The 19,659-nt window shown below is 42.6% G+C and overlaps 1 protein-coding gene and 1 pseudogene across 1 annotated transcript; both read left to right on the plus strand.

The window, feature by feature from the left end:
* Positions 1–760: 760 nt before the first annotated feature.
* Positions 761–9,807, plus strand: LOC145429569 (85/88 kDa calcium-independent phospholipase A2-like). Its single transcript, XM_080303209.1, has 6 exons — positions 761–1,492; positions 4,956–5,106; positions 6,408–6,544; positions 7,048–7,202; positions 7,307–7,358; positions 8,744–9,807. The coding sequence occupies exons 2-6, from the start codon at positions 4,964–4,966 to the stop codon at positions 8,746–8,748; spliced, it is 492 nt and encodes a 163-aa protein (XP_080159335.1). The 5' UTR covers positions 761–1,492; positions 4,956–4,963; the 3' UTR covers positions 8,749–9,807.
* Positions 9,808–10,523: 716 nt separating this feature from the next.
* Positions 10,524–19,182, plus strand: LOC145429572 (lysosomal alpha-mannosidase-like; annotated as a pseudogene).
* Positions 19,183–19,659: the final 477 nt, after the last annotated feature.

A 19,659-nucleotide genomic window follows, 5' to 3' on the forward strand; every position in this document is an offset into this window, starting at 1 on the left:
CTGAGAGCACGCTGGTGTCCTATTTATAGACCTGGAGTGTGATGTCAGGGAGTGCAAATGGAGTGTGATGTCATCCACTTAGAATGCAAAATGTGATGTCATCAGCTTAGCAGAGAGTCTTGTTTTTCTTTGAAATAGAATTCTACCAAACTTAAATAAAAGTCTTTAACTTTGTACAAGATGGTAAATTCCCAATCGAAAGGCCAAATCTACCCGAGAACTTCAGGAGAAGATTACACAAATAGCTGAGAAGCTTCAATAAATGCTTCAGGATCAACATGTTTTCTACATACACCTTTAGGATGTTGCATCTTCAAAAAATAAAAATGAAATGACTGAGCCTCACACAGGAATATTGCTGCTACTTGTTTACTGAACCTTCTCTTAGCCACATGTTCATAACATCAGTGTCCGTTCACTGCCTCCTGCAGGACGCTCTCTTCTTCCACTTTCTTACAGAACTGATACTGCCTCTCCTGGCATTACCAGTGTAACAACACACTATGTCCTTTATCACACTCATTCTATCTGTCTGTTTCTTCAGATGAATAACATGAGCTTGTATCTATGTATCTGTATCTATGAATAATAAATGTTTTCCATACCAATATATTTATATAACAAATATTTTTTTACGATACCACAAAAAATATTTTCCATTCACCCAAACAAATTTGAAAAGAGCCTTTTTCATATTAATTTCTGTCCCTTACTCTCTGCAGGTGTTTGGTGGTTGCAGCTTGCCAAGCGGCCTCTTCATGGTTGCCATTTGCCTGTGTGATTCCAAGGTACTAGTACTATAGCTGTCCTCAATGTTTGAAATGGTTACTTTCTGGTAATGCAATCAGACTACAATTCTCCGGTAGGAATGACAGTCCAGTGTCATTGCTGGTTGCTGCATTCAACAACAGAAGCTTGGCATGTTGTAACATCTATAAGGATGATTTGTTTGTCAGTCCAGGCATGATTTAGGTGATCCAAATGCAATTACCTGAACAAAGTCTTTAATGTTGTCCTAACTTCTTTTAAGTACAGTAGCAGTGGGTGTGGGTTGGAGTTGCAATGACCTTCAACCTGCAGGTGACCACACCATTTATGACGGAGAACTCATCTCCATGTGTCATGCAAGGAAACAATCATATTCTTTAAAGCACAGTTATATTTGCTCTACTTAAAAAAAAAAAGAAAGAAAAAAAGATGTCTGCTCTCGCAGAACAGAAAAGATTGACAGGGAAAGTTTATTTCTGCTGCTTGTATCCGTGATCTCGTTCTTTCAATCTTTAAATCAAGCTTATGACCATAGGTGAAGATAAGGACGTAGCTCAGACAGTAAATTGAGATCTTTGCTTTTACACTCAGCTCTGTCTTCACTTCAAACTGGGAGTTTAAGATCTTCTGAACCAGGGCCTCTGTCAGATGTCTCCAGCTCAGCTCCTCTCCTCACCTGAGTGTCCAGACCATACAGCCGCAGATCCTCAAGCTGTTTATTGAGGTCAGTATCTCTCAACCCAAGACACTAACTCGGGCTCCCTCCCCAGTGTCCCGAGAGGTGACATTTCATGTCCCACTCATCAGCCACTGATAGCTCTGACCACCGTCCGACAAACAATAATGTCATGAAAGCATATTTTAATAAAGGGCTTTGCAAATATAGCTATTAACTTTTCGACAGTCCCGGCAGGCACACGACCTGGCCACCCGTGTATCCGGCAGGGAAAGTACCTCCAGGACACTCAGGCCCACCCGAGCCCAGGCTTCTCGTTGAGAAGAGGGTGTCAATTGCATTCAGGGAACAGATGATGATCAAATCCATTATTGATGAGATAGCAGAGTAAAGTTACAGCAAATGGAAAGTGCTCTGTACAAAACCTGGAGCTGTACTCAACTACAATACTTTAGACTTTTTTTTCAAAAGGCATCAACAGCACAGACACAGTGGATATCATTCACAGAACAATGTTTTCAACCAGGATGTAAACGTTTTTATTTCTGCTGTTAGGTTGTTATAATTGGACATTTTCACATGTTTTAAATGAGACAAAATGTTCACACTTCAGATGTTTTGTTAAATCCAATTGTTTATTTGATTGGTTGATTTAGTTTTTCATGGGTAAGATGTTATAATACCCTGGTTCACTCAGTGATTACTCCGTCTCCTAAAAATCTTCTTTAATTCAGTTCAATTCAATCCAACAGTACTTACATACAAATGAATTGAATTGAACTGAACTAAAGAAAAAACCCAACAATCCCCTATGAGCAAGCACTTGGCGACAGTGGGGAGGAAAAACTACCTTTCAAAAGGTAGAAACCTCCGGCAGAACCAGGCTCAGGGAGGGGCGGCCATCTGCAGCGACCGGTTGGGGGGTGGAGCCGATGACAAAGTTATACACAACTAAATATTAAAGCAAATAAGCTTTTAAATGGGTATTTTGGCACTGGAAGTGACTGATAATATTTAGTTGTATATTACTGTGATTTTATAGGAGACAGAGTGGAAGTCACTTAAGTGAATAGTCTCCAAAACCAGTTGCGCTTCTTTTTCTTTTTTGGTTTTTCTTTTGGCACTTGGTCATCTCGGGCCTCTGGCCTTTCTGGTTTGGTAGCGCTGGCCTCCTCTTTTTCTAGCTGATTGTCCTGGAGTGTCTCGTTTCGGGCTGGAGAATTTTCAGGATTGGCAACGTTGGACTGGTCTTCTTGCTGTTTTATTGTCTCTTCCAGAGACAGCAAAAACTCCTGAAGTGTGATCTTTTCTTCCTCTGTTTGCCCGAGTTGGTTGCGGATTGTTGTGTTCTCCAGCTTTTGCTCCACGATTTCCTGGTGGGAAGCTTTGGTTTTCTCCAGCTCTTCTTTTAAGTTTTGCGCCTTCAAATCATTTTTTTCACAAAGAGCCTCACTGGTGCTGAGTTTGTCTTTCAGCTCAGCGAGCTCACAGTTGGCTCTTTGTTCCTGATCTTTGCGCTTTGCAACTTCCTCTTCAAGATTCTTTTGAGTTTTGAGGAGCTGCTCACGGAGTTGTTCGATCTCTTCTTGCTGTTTTTTGCACTGGACCTCCAACTCAGCTTCCCGAACAGTTTTTACGTCTGTAGAGTCTGTGTGTGAAGCTTCTGCAGTTTGTGTTGAAGCGTCCACACTCAGCTCTGTAGCTGTGACAGCTGTGTTGCTGTCTTCAACAGGAGCCTCACTCACCTCAGGGGTGAAGTTCTCCTCGGGTGTCTTTCTACGAGCCTCTTCCAGCTGTTTTTGGAGCTCAAGGATGGTTTTTTGAGCGTTTTGTCTGTGGCACTGTAGCTGCAGACGAACCCAATCATTCTGAGTTTTAGCTGCAGCAGCTTTGTGGTTTGCAGCTGTCATTTTATACAGATTGGTTTTGCACGTGTGCTGAGCCTCCTGCAGGTGGAATCTCAGCGCACCCAGTTCATCAGTCTCATTGTATGGACGACTGCCATCATTTGGTGTTAAGTGAGGCTGTAGCTGAGGTGGCCCATCGTTGTTGTTATGGTCAGGATGGGGCTGATGTGGCACAGGCCCTCGTTTTGGCAAAAACTGTGGATTTGGCCAGTGTTGCCCAGGCCCATTATTGGGTTTAAAATGGGCATTGGGCTGATGTGGCACAGGCCCTCGATTGGGTCCAGGGTTTCTGGCTCTGGGGTTTGGGTTTGCATTTTCCTGCATCTTCTTCTTGTTTGCACCCTTTGGTTTGGCAGCATCAGATGGAGTCCCCTCATTTGGTGCCTTGTTTTTCCCTCTTGGGTTTGGGTTTTGCTGCTTAGGGCGAACAGCGGCCGATGAGGTCCCTTCCTGGGGATCAAGGTTTTGCTGCATATGTTGCATTTTTCTTGTCTTTTGTCTTACAATGTCGAATGATATTTGTTCTATTCGATCGGGGTTTGGGTTTGTTGCATACACTTAACGTGTCAAATCCTTGTCTAAAGGTTGGCTCGTGGTGTGTTCCTATACAGTTGCACAGTTCTGAGACATACTGAGAGCACGCTGGTGTCCTATTTATAGACCTGGAGTGTGATGTCAGGGAGTGCAAATGGAGTGTGATGTCATCCACTTAGAATGCAAAATGTGATGTCATCAGCTTAGCAGAGAGTCTTGTTTTTCTTTGAAATAGAATTCTACCAAACTTAAATAAAAGTCTTTAACTTTGTACAAGATGGTAAATTCCCAATCGAAAGGCCAAATCTACCCGAGAACTTCAGGAGAAGATTACACAAATAGCTGAGAAGCTTCAATAAATGCTTCAGGATCAACATGTTTTCTACATACACCTTTAGGATGTTGCATCTTCAAAAAATAAAAATGAAATGACTGAGCCTCACACAGGAATATTGCTGCTACTTGTTTACTGAACCTTCTCTTAGCCACATGTTCATAACATCAGTGTCCGTTCACTGCCTCCTGCAGGACGCTCTCTTCTTCCACTTTCTTACAGAACTGATACTGCCTCTCCTGGCATTACCAGTGTAACAACACACTATGTCCTTTATCACACTCATTCTATCTGTCTGTTTCTTCAGATGAATAACATGAGCTTGTATCTATGTATCTGTATCTATGAATAATAAATGTTTTCCATACCAATATATTTATATAACAAATATTTTTTTACGATACCACAAAAAATATTTTCCATTCACCCAAACAAATTTGAAAAGAGCCTTTTTCATATTAATTTCTGTCCCAATGCAAAAAGATGTATGTTCAAAGCTTCAAGTTTAAAAGGAAATAATTTTATTTAACACTGTCCAGTTGGAGGTTTGCTATATTGTATAGTATTGAACTGTAAGTCTGAAATAGGTCAGTTTGATAAAATATGATATTAATATGAAATCTTAAAACTGACATGAAAGATGCCCATAATCCACGATGTGTTTGTGTTCTCTTTTCCAGTGCTGAGTTTTCATCACATAGCATCAGAACAACAATGACACTTCTTCTATGTGTAGGTAAATCCATGGAGTACCTGCGCTGCCTGTACTTTAGGATGAAGGAGCAGGTGTTCAAAGGATCAAGACCCTATGAATCAGCACCGCTAGAGGACTTCCTCAAAACAGAGTTTGGAGAAAACACCAAGATGACTGACATAAAGTTCCCCAGGTAGATATCTGAATGTGATAATAGGCAGAAAAATGCCAAGAAAAAGCTAAAATTCAAAAGAATTGCAGACCTCTGCCCAAGCTGCTCGTCATCTGGGCAGCATTTACTTTTAAGCAAAGAGTAATGTATCTTCTATTAAAACATTGTGTACAAGCAGGCAATAGATAATAGGTATTGATTTGTAAATAACTGAAATAACTTGAGCTTATTATATAATATTATAATGCAGTTTATTTCTAACCAACTAGCAGCTCATTCATCATCGTGTGAAACAAAGTGAAACAAAGGCAGATGTGATACGTAAAAGTGAGGTCAGAGGTCAAATGTGACATGATATTTAAATGGTAACTATAGTGTGACATTTAGAATCCCCATATAGCAGAATCATTTCCTAAGTAATGCCAATACAAACGAAGGCAGCAGAATTTTAAACACCATTTTAAGAAAATTGACATTTTATGAAAGTTTGAACTTATCTGACCTCGAAGAAGAAGTCAGAGACAGTAACATGATATTTACAATCCCCATATACCATTCCCTATATAACTATATGTTGTCAATACTGACAATGGCGGTAATAAACAGTTATAAATAGCTCTAAATAGAATTATTATCACTTTAACCTTGAGTTTTACATTGAAGGCGAGGTCAGAGGTCAAATGTGATTAACATGAACCCACTCTACACTCCTACAAAGTTTTATTATAATTCATTCATAACTTTTCGACCTGTCACGCTTACAGAGAGAATGACAAATTGTTGCGTTCTAAATGTTATGCAGCCATCTGCCACAAGATGGCGCTGCAGCTTTTCCATTGCTATAGTTAAGCACCAGAAATTTGTTAATGCAGCCTTAATCTTCCTTTAAGTCTGTCATTGTTCAGACCTCAGTGTTTCTTAGGTTTTATACTAATCAATTAGCCAAAGATTTTTCCTTATTTACTCGACTAAGAATTTAGTCGCCCCAGTTTCTGCTGGTGCTAACAGTGTCATATAAAAGCTTTAAATATCCCACTCTTTTGCTGTGATTGGTCAGTTTTTAAAACTTTGAGCTGGTTTTACCCTGATGTGTTAAATTGAGTCACCTAATTTTTTTCCGAGGTTCAATTCCTGAGAATTAAAAAAAGGTACTGACTTGCTTAGATATGTGTAGCATGGCTCTCTTAACACTAAAATAATACATCTGAAGCCAGATTGGTTTTAAAAATATTTTTGTAATTTGGTTGAAATGCTGCTGTTCAAATTTTCAGGTGTTTAAGGAGAACAGGCAAACATCCTTTCACTTCTTTCTTTCTTTACAGGGTAATGGTGACCAGTGTTCTGGCAGACAGACATCCAGGCGAGCTTCATATATTCAGGAACTATGACCCTCCATCCGTCTCCAGAGAGGCCCCATACACCACCACTGCCACATTCAAGCCTCTCACCATCCCACAAGGCACGTCAGATATCACCTGTGTTTGTCAGCTACAGCACCAGCCCTCAAATGTCAAATGTATTAAATGGGATAGTGAAGTGCTCTGAACATACCACTGGATGGCACCAAAGGAATTTTCAGAGCTCATATTTTAATGTGAGGGTTATGTTCTTTCACTTCACTGAGGCAATAAAAGCTGAAAACTAAGCCTGTGTTTGAACACAACACTGAAACTGAGACTGTGTGTGCTGTTCATGAAGGAGTCGTGTCCTGTGCTGTGTGTGAGTCCCAGCCGTGTTGTTGTTACAGGCTGGGAGGATGAAGATATGTTGATAGTAGGATACACAGAAGAGCCACCCAGAAAGATAAGGAAGGTGACAGATGAAGGTGTGTGTATGCGTACAGGACCAAGTCCTGGAAAGTCGTGAAAAAGACAGACCGGAAGTGATAATTATGAACTCAGAACAGTGTAATTGCATTTACTATGCATGACTTTCTTACTTATATCCTTGTGTTCATATCAGAACAACTTGTATGGCGAGCTGCTCGCTCCAGCGGCGCTGCTCCCACCTACTTCCGACCAATGGGGCGCTTTCTGGATGGAGGGCTGCTGGCCAATAACCCGACACTAGATGCCATGACAGAAGTCCATCAGTACAATAAGGCCTTAAAAGCAGAGGTAGGCAACCGGAGCTCTATTCACTTTCCTTCCTTTATGCACTTAATGGACGTTAAGCCACATGGATTTGTTCGTGACTTCTTCTCTGCACGTGTGTCTCTTAGGGCCGTGAGAAGGACTTAAAGAAGCTGGGTATAGTGGTCTCTCTTGGAACAGGTGAGCCAAGTAATTGTGTGTCAAAATGTTAAATTATGTGAGTCATATCTCTTCTTCTGTGTCTTTAATATTCATTAAATGCAAAGTAAACTGATATATACACACACTGGCCACTTTATTAGGTATATATCGCTAGTACTGGGTTGGACTCTGTTTTGCTTTTAGACCTGCCCTAATTCTGTGTGGCACAAATTCAACAAGGTGATGAAAGGATTCCTCAGAGATTTGGGTCCATATTGACGTGATTTCACAGAGTTGCTGCAGATTGGTTGGATGCACATAAATGATGTCATGTTCAAGGAACCAGACATGGCACATTATCCTGCTGGATACAGCCTTCAAAAGATTGGTACAGTGGGGTGATAAAGGACCACATAGACATACAATATAGACACGCTCAGCAACAATAGTCGGGTAACTGTGGTGTTTAAATGATGTCATTTAGCACTAAGGGGCCCAAGAGTGCCGGGAAAGTGTCCTTGAAACCATTGCACGACCAGTAGCAGTGCAGACGTTTGTGTTTTTTATGCCACATTTTGACCCAACACTCTAAATGTTGCTGCAGAATTTGAAACTTATCAGACCAGGTACTGTTTTTCTAATCTTCTGTTGTCAATTTTTGGTGACTTGTAGCCTCAGTTTGCTGTTCTTAACTGATAGAAGGACACCTGGTGTGGTCTTCTGCTGCTTTAGCCCATGCGTTTGACATGTTTTATGTTTAGAAATGCTCTTAATTACCTTAGTTGATACTAAGTTGACCATTCTCTTGTAAACCTTAGAGACGGTTTTGTGGGAAAATCCCAGCAGATCAACAGCTTCTGAAATGCTCAGAGCAGCCTGTCTGGCACCAACATCTGTGTCGCTCAAATAAAGTTTGTTCCTCATTCTGATGCTCAGTTTGATTTTCAGCAGTTCATCTTGATCATGTCTAAATGCACTGAATCGCTAAATTTTGATGTCAGTGTTTCCGTTAAGTTGTGTGATAAAAAGGATCGTAAAGTGTCACAAGGTCATGAGGTTATGTTGCATCTCGTCTTCTTCGCTGTACTCACGTGAGAACCTGAGACCAAATGCTGTAGTTTCACTTCTGTTAGAAACTCATAAAGTACCAAATAACAGGTTTACACTGCAGTCGATCAGTTTAGCACACACACTCTTTTTCTGTTGTACCATGTGGTTCAGCATTGTCTTGTAAGCAAGCCTACAGTGGAAAAGAAACATGAAGCTCCAAAAGCTCTTCAGCAGCAATGGTGATTTTTCCTGTTGTTTTTATTTATCCCTTTTTTTGCATTTAGTCTTTCTTTACTATCTTTAGCATGTCTCTCTGCACAGTTAGTTATCATTATTTTGTTTATTAATCACTGTGTCCGTTGCATTGTGTGCAGATTGAGTCCCCAACTATCTCAGGAGGTGATGCTGGATGAGGTGAGCGACGCAGCCCTGGTGGACATGCTGTGGGAGACCCAGATGTATCTGTATGAGAAGAGGGAGGTCCTCCAGTCTCTGGCAAAATTACTACTGAACAACTAAAAGCACAAGAACATCACAAATGGAGGCTGTGAAGAGTGTTTGAATGGAGCAGTGAGATTACTGAGCTGTATGTCTGACTAAAAACTGTAATGTGTGTGTGTCGGTGTGCTCTCTGTTCAAACTGAATGAATCAGTTTGAGTATGAGTACAAACGTATTAAATATGTGGAAAGCTAACCCAGGAAACAGCTGACCTACTAAAGCCTGTTTAAAGGTGTTTTATGTAGCATCATGTGACCTTAGCACTGATCCTGTTGTGGTTGATCAGGTTTACTTCTAACATATGAACCAATGAAGAAGTTGAAGGTTGTACTGGGGAAATGTAAACTGACTGTTACAGTGTCATGTAAGTTTCCACTTCCCCCTACACTGTGGGTCAATCTACCTCTGGATTTGTTGAGGTAAATCTGGAGTGTTTCCTTCCCTTTTTTCCTCACTTGTTCATCACATTCACTTCTGACACACACTTACAAATACACCCGAGTCATTGAATTTTTCCATTAAGCTGTGTGATAAAAGGGACCCTGAATTGCCACCAGAGCATCAGCAGTATTCTCAGGTGCAGCTGAGATGGTGGTGATGTTGAACCAGTTCTGCCTTATGTGTGGGACCCACATTTGTACCTTTTCTTCCTTCCGTAGTAATCGAATGCCTTTCTGAGTTATTTATACTGACTTGAAACGCAATATTTAGCCTCATGTCTGTTGATAAAATATGATATTAATATGAAATCTTAAAACTGACATGAAAGATGTATTTGAATGAATCATCTCTGTGAAAGATAAAGGAACAGATGCCCTGCTGCTATGTGCACAACACGGACAGGAGGAACAAATTATTTTGTATTTTTATTTTTTTGTATTTGGCTTGATCCTGAAGTATAAATGGTATGGGAATAAAATATCTTAATATTGACCGAACTGCTTTGTTGTTGTTTCAGTTAGTCTCAGTCAGCCTGCACCCTTATAAACTTGGCTGTTTGTTGCTTTGAAACCCTCTATGCATGATTAGGTCAGTGGCTTTATTGCTTCCTTTGGCCAACTTCTTGTCCCAGCAGGGTATCTGACGAACAGCAGGGTGTAGATGTTGCCCTGGATCTTGTCCTCCCCATTTGGCTGACTCCTCAGAAGTCGCCTTACTCTCTGCAGGTGTTTGGTGGTTGCAGCTTGCCAAGCGGCCTCTTCATGGTTGCCATTTGCCTGTGTGATTCCAAGGTACTAGTACTATAGCTGTCCTCAATGTTTGAAATGGTTACTTTCTGGTAATGCAATCAGACTACAATTCTCCGGTAGGAATGACAGTCCAGTGTCATTGCTGGTTGCTGCATTCAACAACAGAAGCTTGGCATGTTGTAACATCTATAAGGATGATTTGTTTGTCAGTCCAGGCATGATTTAGGTGATCCAAATGCAATTACCTGAACAAAGTCTTTAATGTTGTCCTAACTTCTTTTAAGTACAGTAGCAGTGGGTGTGGGTTGGAGTTGCAATGACCTTCAACCTGCAGGTGACCACACCATTTATGACGGAGAACTCATCTCCATTTGTCATGCAAGGAAACAATCATATTCTTTAAAGCACAGTTATATTTGCTCTACTTAAAAAAAAAAAGAAAGAAAAGAAGATGTCTGCTCTCGCAGAACAGAAAAGATTGACAGGGAAAGTTTATTTCTGCTGCTTGTATCCGTGATCTCGTTCTTTCAATCTTTAAATCAAGCTTATGACCATAGGTGAAGATAAGGACGTAGCTCAGACAGTAAATTGAGATCTTTGCTTTTACACTCAGCTCTGTCTTCACTTCAAACTGGGAGTTTAAGATCTTCTGAACCAGGGCCTCTGTCAGATACTGTAAAGATGTACACCTGTGCACTACAGCACCTCATTGTTTACCCCATGGTACAGTATGGTATGCCTAACCATTGCAAAACATTTAGCCAAGAAAAGCATAATTTTACTAGTTCATAGCTTAAGGAGTAACATTTTCCCTTTTGTTTTCACCTTCCAGAGGCAGCTGCTACAGCCAATTGACGATTTTTCTCTTTTCCTGGTTTTCCTGTCAGTTGGTTTGAAGGAGCGGGACATGGCACACCGATTTAACATACACCAGTCCACAGTGAGCCGCATTATTGCAACATGGACAAATTTTCTTGCCACTGGACTGGGGTCTCAGTGCATCTGGCTTACACGTGAAGAAGTGCAAGCTTACCTCCCTGAGGAATTCAAAGATTTCTCAGACACCCAGAAGCCAGACCATGAGTAAGATTTGATTGAATCTTTTTTGTGTCTCCTTAGTGGGTTCTGCATAGGCATACTGTAGGTACTCTGGCTTCCTGCCACAGTCTAAAGACTTACGTATTAGGTTAACATGTAATAGCATGACCATAAATGGTTGGCTGTCTTCATGTGCTACTCCTGTGATGCACCTGTCCAGGATGTAGGAGAGCTGGGATGGGCTCCAGCCTCCCCACAACTGTGAATTGGTGAACCGGTAGAGAATATGGACACTTTTTAAAAGTTGTATTTGTGTTACTAAGACCAATTGGATGTCAGACAAGAGATTGAGTGACGGCTGCTTTCGTTGGTAGAGAAAGCCATGGCTGTGGCTCAGCACCATGACGCTGTGTCGGGCACAGAAAAGCAACACGTAGCAAATGACTACGCCAGGAAGCTTGCTAACGGCTGGCAACACTGTCAGGTACTCCAGGCTTCACAGTACATTGTCTTACCCAACAGAAGTTACTTGTGCTAAATTTGTCATTTTCTGTACAGGAAAATATATTATCATGTCTTTAGCAGAAAGTGTTCTTCAGTCCAAACTTTCTTGCACAGGTTTCTTGTCTAACTGTTGTCTCTCTTTCAGGTTTTAGTCAGTAACAGTCTGGCTGCTCTCAGCGGCTTGTCTGCTGAGCGAATCTACTGTGAAAACCTCAACGTCAGCGTGTGTCCTCTCACTGAATCCAGCAAGAAGGTAAAAAACACAGAAAATAGACTTTGAAGGGGACCCGCTTTACTCATTTCCAACTCATCTTTATTTTTTGGAATTGAATAAAGTAGATTTACATGATTTAGAGTGAAATCCTTAGTAATCTTTGCACTGGTGCAGCCCAATTTAGAGTCCTATTTAAGTCATCTGTCTGATTACCACCCACTGGTAAAAGGTTTGAACAGCAATCCCAAAAAGGTTGATTCTGTTCATCTGAACGTGACGTTTTCAGTGGGAGAAACGTTTCGTCACTCATCCAAGTGAATTCTTCAGACTCAGCTGACGCAGGTTTCCCCAACCTTATAAACAGTACATTTGTTCCTTCAGTGGGCTGGTTTCAGTCATTGTGCAATCTGCTGTGAGGTCAGTTTCTTGATCATTAATATGCAAATTGTCATGACCATTGATCAACAATCACTGATCAACGACCATGAGTACCATTCACTGAAAGTTGGGGAATGGCTGCAGTCACAGCATTGTAAGATGGTGAAAGATGTACCCTTAGGCCCCCTCCTGGCCTGCTTGCTCAAACCAGCGTTCCTCCCTGTCCAGGATGTGTACATCATTGAAAGAGTGTCCACTGGCCTGTAGGTGTAAATAGACTGCGGAGTCCTGGCCTGACAAGGTGGCTCTTCTGTGTTGAGTCAACTGCTTCGCCAGAGGTTGTTTGGTTTCCTCGATGTATAAATCCTGGCAATCCTCCTGGCACTTAACAGCGTACACTATGTTACTCTGTTTGTGTCGGGGGACCCGATCCTTGGGGTGGACCAATTTTTGCATTGTGTGTTTTGGTGTTTAAAAGCCTCCGAGACCCGGTGTTTAGAAAAACAATGTATCTCAAATGTTCTGCTTCTCCTGACACATACGGGATCACTAAGGGTTTTCGCTTAGGCAGCAGTTTTGCTTCTCTCCTGAATTGATTGGCGCCTCCAAGCTTTGACAAGAGTCCAGCTGGGATAACCATATTTACTCAGGGCCTTCATGATGTGATGTTCTTCTACTTCCCTGGCCGCTGTGTCTGTTGTAGCGTCCTGATGACACCCAGTTTGTGCTCCAGTGGATGATGAGAGTCAAACCTTAAATACTCACCCGTGAGCATTTGTTTACAGTGCACATCAACTTTAAATGTCCCCCTTTACTGGTGTAAATCTCACAGTCTAAGAAGGCTAACCTGCCATAACCTCCCAGGTGAACCTAATGTGATGGTCCACCCAGTTAATGTGATCAGTGAAACCTGCGGTCAGCTGAAATGGAAGAAGTCACTTGGATGAGTGACGAAATGTTTGTCCCACTGAAAACTCTACGTCCAGATGAACAGAATTAATTTTTAAGAGTTCCTTACCTGGATGACTGAGGATGCATCAACACATTTGAACAGCAAGCGGGTAGAGTCGCAGCTTTAAAATCTGAAGGTTTTGCTCATAAGTCTTACTTGTACATGTACTGATCCTGTCATTTAAACCATGTTAAACAACCATCCATCAGTAACATAATAAAAAAAAACATATTATGTCATCTTAAATGTAATTCTGAACACTCTGACCCTCTGAGATTTATCCTCGGAACAAACAGTGTATTCAAGGTGTACAGCCTAAAAAACCTGGGCTACAGTTATTGTAAATACATTCTGTGTAATTACAGATAAGACTGAATGCTCACGCTGCCTCTCTCTCGCTTGTTTTTTGTCTGTCATTCAGTTCTCAGTCAATGTGTACAACCCTCTCGCTCGGCCCGTCACTTGGCCCGTCAAGCTGCCGGTCAATGGAACAGTGTACAGCGTGTCAGATGCTAGTGGCAAAGCGGTGGACTGCCAGGTCAGTATGTGTGCCAGCAGCAAGTATGAGAGAGCAAGCAGCCTTCTGGAGCCTACATCTTCAGACCCAACTCTTCCACACCTTTCATCATCAGCCGGACGGCCAAGACGGAGATCATTAAGGTAGAGATGTTTGCTCGTATCCAGACGTAGATTCCTCATAGCAAAGCTTTGTTTTTACACTGTTATTCAGTTTACTTCTAAATTATAGGCTGCTGTCATTTTATATGTGTGGGTGTCAGAATGAACGTGCCAACATGTTTTACCTCCCTGTTTAGAGGCTAATATGCAGCGTCTAATTTTGTACTGCAATGCTCTCATCCTCAGACGTCAGTGGTGCAGGAGGTGAGGCAGTGGTTTGCTCCCTGGGTGTCTCAGGTGGTTCGTCTCTATGCTGACAGCAGAGCTCTGGAGCTCGAGTGGACTGTGGGACCTGTGCCGATAGAGTGAGTTTAACACGTGCACACTACATATGTAATGGAGATGTTTTTAGAGATAAGTGGTTGTTGAAATTTCTGTTCTCTTCAACCTTTCTAAAAGCTCAGTGTCTTAATGTCAACTGATCTTTCAGGGGAGAAAAACCTCATATGGGGCAATATTGTGGCAGAGCTTTGCCCTTCTAAATATTTCCTCATATCATAGCAAGTGATTGGCTTAGATCGCCGTTATCTTTTTCCCCATGTCAGATTATAAATACATGGAAAGAGGGAATTTTAGACCATAAGATTCCATGCACACCCACTGGGGAATAGATTTAGCTCATAATTATTTATTTTTTTATTTGTGAGCGAGAGAAATAAATTCAAGGAAAAGTGAGGAATCCTGGCCAAAATGCTCCCCACACCACCCACCTTTAACCCACGTCACACTTGCTGTCTTGACCTTTTAGTGACAGCCTGGGGAAGGAGGTGATCACTCGTCTGGACACCAGCATCAAAACCTCTGAATATTTCTACACTGATTCCAACGGCAGAGAAGTTCTGCAGAGGAAGTAAGAGTTTGCTTTTTGTTTTTTGATGATGGAAAATGCATTTTAACCTTTTAAAGTTGTTGCAGTTGTTTTGGATGGTATTTTACAGATTATATACAAAGTAAGACAGCTGTACAGTTATGTGATAGTTTTACATTAAAAGAATCTAATTCTGTACACTTAGTGTGTGTGTGTCCCATCCCCCCCAAACAGGAAAGACTTCCGGCCCACCTGGAACCTGCAACAGTCAGAGCCCATTGCTGGAAACTACTACCCAATCAACTCTCGCGCTTATATCAAGGTTTGTGTGTTTGTTAGCTTCCATTTGGAGAGACAAGCAACAAAGAGCATTGACTGTCAGTTCTATGAATTATCACAAGTGATGTTTTCCTTTCACTTGTGTGTCTTCAGGATGATGTGGACCAACTCACTGTGGTAACGGATCGCTCTCAGGGTGGAGGCAGCATCCAGAATGGTTCACTGGAGATCATGGTGAGGCATAAAGTCGTAGCTCATTACCATTAGCATGTTGACCCCATCTAAGCGCACACAAGGAGTTCTTATTAAAGTCTCTCTATCCAACCTCCTCACCCTCAGCTCCACCGCCGGCTGCGCCACGATGATTTCCGTGGTGTTGGTGAACCTCTCAACGAGATCTCTGGCATCTTCCCAGACGGGCTGGTGGTCCGCGGCCGCCTCCTGCTCACCCTCGATCCCCCGCAGACTGCTGCCGACACGCACCGCCCCTTCGCAGAGGGGATGGTGTTGCAGCCGCTGCTTACGTTTACTGATGGAGATCTGAAGCCAAACACTCAGCTGGAGGTATGTAAATGATAAACGGATTGGTACTTGTATAGCGCCTTTCTACTCATTCACCCAATCACGTGCACATTCGTACAGTACTTGTACAAATACTGCATGTATTTTAAAGACATGTTATTAACACACTTCACTAATCGGGTTTCAGAAGTCACGGTGATGTGATCTGTGTTTGAAATATTAGCAGTGCAAGAACCAGCTGGCCTCCATCTTGCAGGTTCCTGTTCAAACACCTTAAACTCCTGTGTGTAAGCTTAAGAAAAGCTTTGTACAGTGCTGTGACCTGCACTGTACAAACTGCAGGCTGTTCCTGTGAGAGTCTGCTGCTTGTTTTGAGTCATTGTCTCCAACTGTCTATGCTGCTGGTTATAACCCATTTCTGTCCTGCTGTGTACATATTTGCATTTTTTAGACATGGTTTCACTCGCTCTCAGGGGAACTGAGCTAAGCTGTGTTGCCTTTAGCGGCAACTGCTGCTGACATGTTTTCAGAGCCAGTGATTGGTTGAAATTCATATCAACTTTATATAGTAATTTTATAGAAAATGTGGTTGGATTACATTAAATCTTTTTTTTTTTTTTAAAGGCATGGTTTCTGTGAGTGAGGGGTCTTTGTCTTTTAGTTCTCAGGGCTTCTGGCTGCACTGCCCCCTGCTGTCCACCTGCTGACACTCAGTCAGTGGGATGAAGACTCAGTGCTGCTGAGACTGGAGCATCAGTACCAGAGCTCAGAGAGCAAAGTGAGCTCTCAGCCAGTCACAGTCAACCTGCAGGTCAGACACAATTTAAACCTTGTTACACTCAAAGCGACCGTACGATCATCTGTCATTCAGTCGTTTATCGTTTGCAATCCAGTGGAATGTCGTTTTGCTGTAACTAATCCCATCGTCTTTCCTGTCTGTGCAGAAGCTGTTTTCAACTCTGGAGGTTCTGGGTGTGGCTGAGTTGAACCTGTCGGCCAATCAGTGGAAAGATGAGATGAAACGTTTTGACTGGACTCCTGAGAAAGGTACAGGACACCAGTGTTGTGTCAGTTAGTTCACCACTGCAGTTCTGAACGTCACCCTAGATTCAAAGCTGGATGTGTTCTCCAGTCTGACTCGATTTAAATTTGGCTAAATTTCAATGAATGTCGTCTCCTCGGGCGTATTTTAATATGGATTCCAACTCAGCTGCTTTGAGCTTTGTGCATTTTGGAGGTCGGTGGTAAAATCTCAGAGACCAGGTATGAACTTCTGTGGAAATCACTTTGGTTTGTTGTCAGATCAAAGTGAAAATAATTTAATAGATTAAATGATGCGTGTTCTGTGCGCTCGTAGCTGCAGTTCCAGCTGTGTGAAGGAAATGTAGCAGCAGTATATAAATCAGAATCAGAATACTTTATTGATCCCTGGGGGAAATAATTTTTTGTTACAGTGCTCCATTATAAACCAACATTAAGACAAGACAGACAATACACTAACTAAGAATAGTATAATATATACATATATATACATACAAACATAAGTCACTCATAAATAAATAGCTGAAAAAGAAACATGTGTAGTTGTAGCAGCAAACAGTGTGTTAGGTGGATGCGTTGTACAGGGAGATGGCCACAGGCAGGAAAGATTTCCTGTGTCGTTCAGTGGTGCTTTTCGGTAATCTCAGTCTCTCACTGAACGAGCTCCTGTGACTGACCAGCATGTCATGGAGTGGGTGGGAGGTGTTATCCAACATAGTCTTTATCTTGGACAGCATCCGCCTCTCCGACACCACCTTGAGGGAGTCCAGCTCCATCCCCACAACATTGCTGGCCTTACGGATCAGTTTATCGAGTCTGTTGGCATCTGCGACCCTCAGCCTGCTCCCCCAGCATGCAACAGCATAGAGGATCGCACTGGCCACAACAGACTCGTAGAAAATCCTCAGCATTTTCTGGCAGATGTTGAAGGACCTCAGTCGCCTCAAAAAATAGAGACGACTCTGGCCCTTCCTGTAAAGTGCCGTGGTGTTTTTAGCCCAGTCCAGTTTATTGTCAATGTGTACTCCAAGGTATTTATAGTCCTCCACAATGTCAACACTGACCCCCTGGATTGAAACAGGGGTCAAGTGTTTCCTGGTCTTCCTGAAGTCCACGATCAGTTCCTTGGTCTTTGCCACGTTGAGCTGCAGATGATTCTGCTCACACCACGTGACAAAGGAGTCGACCACAGCCCGGTACTCTGTCTCATCATCCCTGCTGATGCATCCAACCACCGCAGAGTCATCAGAAAACTTCTGAAGATGGCAGGTCTCTGTGCAGTGGCTGAAGTCTGTGGTGTAGAGGGTGAAGAGGAAGGGGGAGAGGACAGTCCCCTGTGGTGCCCCTGTGTTGCTGATCACCTTGTCAGACCCACACTGAGACGTACATATTGTGGTCTTCCTGTCAGGTAATCAACAATCCAGGACACCAGAGAAGCATCCACCTGCATCGCTGCTAACTTATCACCCAGGACGGTCGGCCTGATGGTGTTGAAAGCACTGGAAAAGTCAAAAAACATGACCCTCACAGTGCTCGCCGGCTGGTCCAGATGGGTGTAGACACGATTGAGCAGGTAGATGATGGCGTCCTCAGTTCCGAGACGAGGCTGATAAGCGAACTGAAGGGGATCCAGGTGTGGTCTTACTATGGGTCGCAGCTGGTCCAGGATGAGCCTTTCCAGGGTCTTCATGATATGGGAGGTCAGTGCCACGGGCCTGTAATCCTGGGGGCCACTGGGACGTGGCGTCTTTGGTACAGGGACGAGGCATGATGTCTTCCACATCACCGGGACCCTCTGCAGACTCAGACTCAGCATAAACAGTTTATGAAAGACTCCACACAGCTGGGGGGCACAGGTCTTGAGGACGAGGGGACTCACTCCGTCTGGTCCAGCAGACTTGCCTGAGTGAAGTCTCCTCATTTGCATCTCATTTGCATAAACACCAACTGAATACATTTATAATCCAGTGACAATGAAGTGCACAGTCTGCGCTTCAGTCAGTGTTTTTTTTAAATGTATGGCTTCAATACGAAACATATTTGCAAACATATACGGCACTTAACATTATTCAGTAATCCGTTATTCTGGCTTTGTAGTACACTGCTCTTCAATCACACTTCCATAGCGAGGATTCCCTGATATTTGCAGATTTTGGCCTTCGTTTAGTGTTGTCACAATTTCATTACATTATTTATAATATTTTATATAGTAATATAAAGACTGGCAACATCTGGATTTTTCAACATCTGGCAGGTGACCATGCACTGAAGGAGCGCTGGGCTGACAGAAATCTGCTGATGCCTTTTTAAATCTCTGATTGTAGTCATCGACTTAACAGTTTCCCTGCAGGTGCTAATTAAGCCAGCAGGGAGCTATAAAGAGTCATAAACAGATTGATATGCTTCATAATGTAATGTATACTACAAGGTGTTTCTGGAGCTCAACATGTTATTTTGTTCCTTGTGAGGAGACTTGGTTGCTGATCACTGACCCGTGTCACGGCTGGTGTGTTTAAAGATTAGCCAACTAAAAACACTTTGTGTCGTTTGTGCTCACGTAATGTGTCTGTTTTCCAGGAGAAAAGCCGCTGCTGAAGACATTTCAAGACCCGTCCACGTGGGAGGTGACCTTAAGGCCAATGGAGATCCGAACGTTCCTTCTCAAAGTCAACCTTAGATAGCCAATCACACATGAGATTTTATAGGATGAATTATTGTATATTGACATTCCTGTGGCTTGTTTACGTTGCTGATTTAATAAAGTGAGGATTTTTAGGGGGAAAAAGATGAATGAGAAGTTGTATTCACGCTGCCTACGACTTAAAATCGGATCACAGCTGTAGCCCGGACTGACCTGGGCAAAAGTCATTTCAGGAGGCCTTCAGCCTTTGATACAGAATGTCTGAATAAGATTGAATTCGTTAAAGCTGCCTTTAACATTTTTGAGAACATTTATATTTGTGGGGGGTTTTTTTTGTGCTGTTGCAGTAACAGAATATAGTCTCCCACACATCTCCCACGACATCTTCCACGCGGATTTATCAGGAAATGCGTGGAAGATGTCGTCCCATCCAGAACAGTTAAATCCTTCCCAAATCAAAAACCCTGGATTAACGGAGATGTTCGCGCAGCACTGGCGGCACGGAGCACCGCCTTTGCCTCCGCGAACACATCGGACTACAAACA

The sequence above is a fragment of the Astatotilapia calliptera genome, chromosome 6 (genome assembly GCF_964374335.1).
Source record: "Astatotilapia calliptera chromosome 6, fAstCal68.1, whole genome shotgun sequence".
Taxonomy (NCBI): Eukaryota; Metazoa; Chordata; class Actinopteri; order Cichliformes; family Cichlidae; genus Astatotilapia; species Astatotilapia calliptera.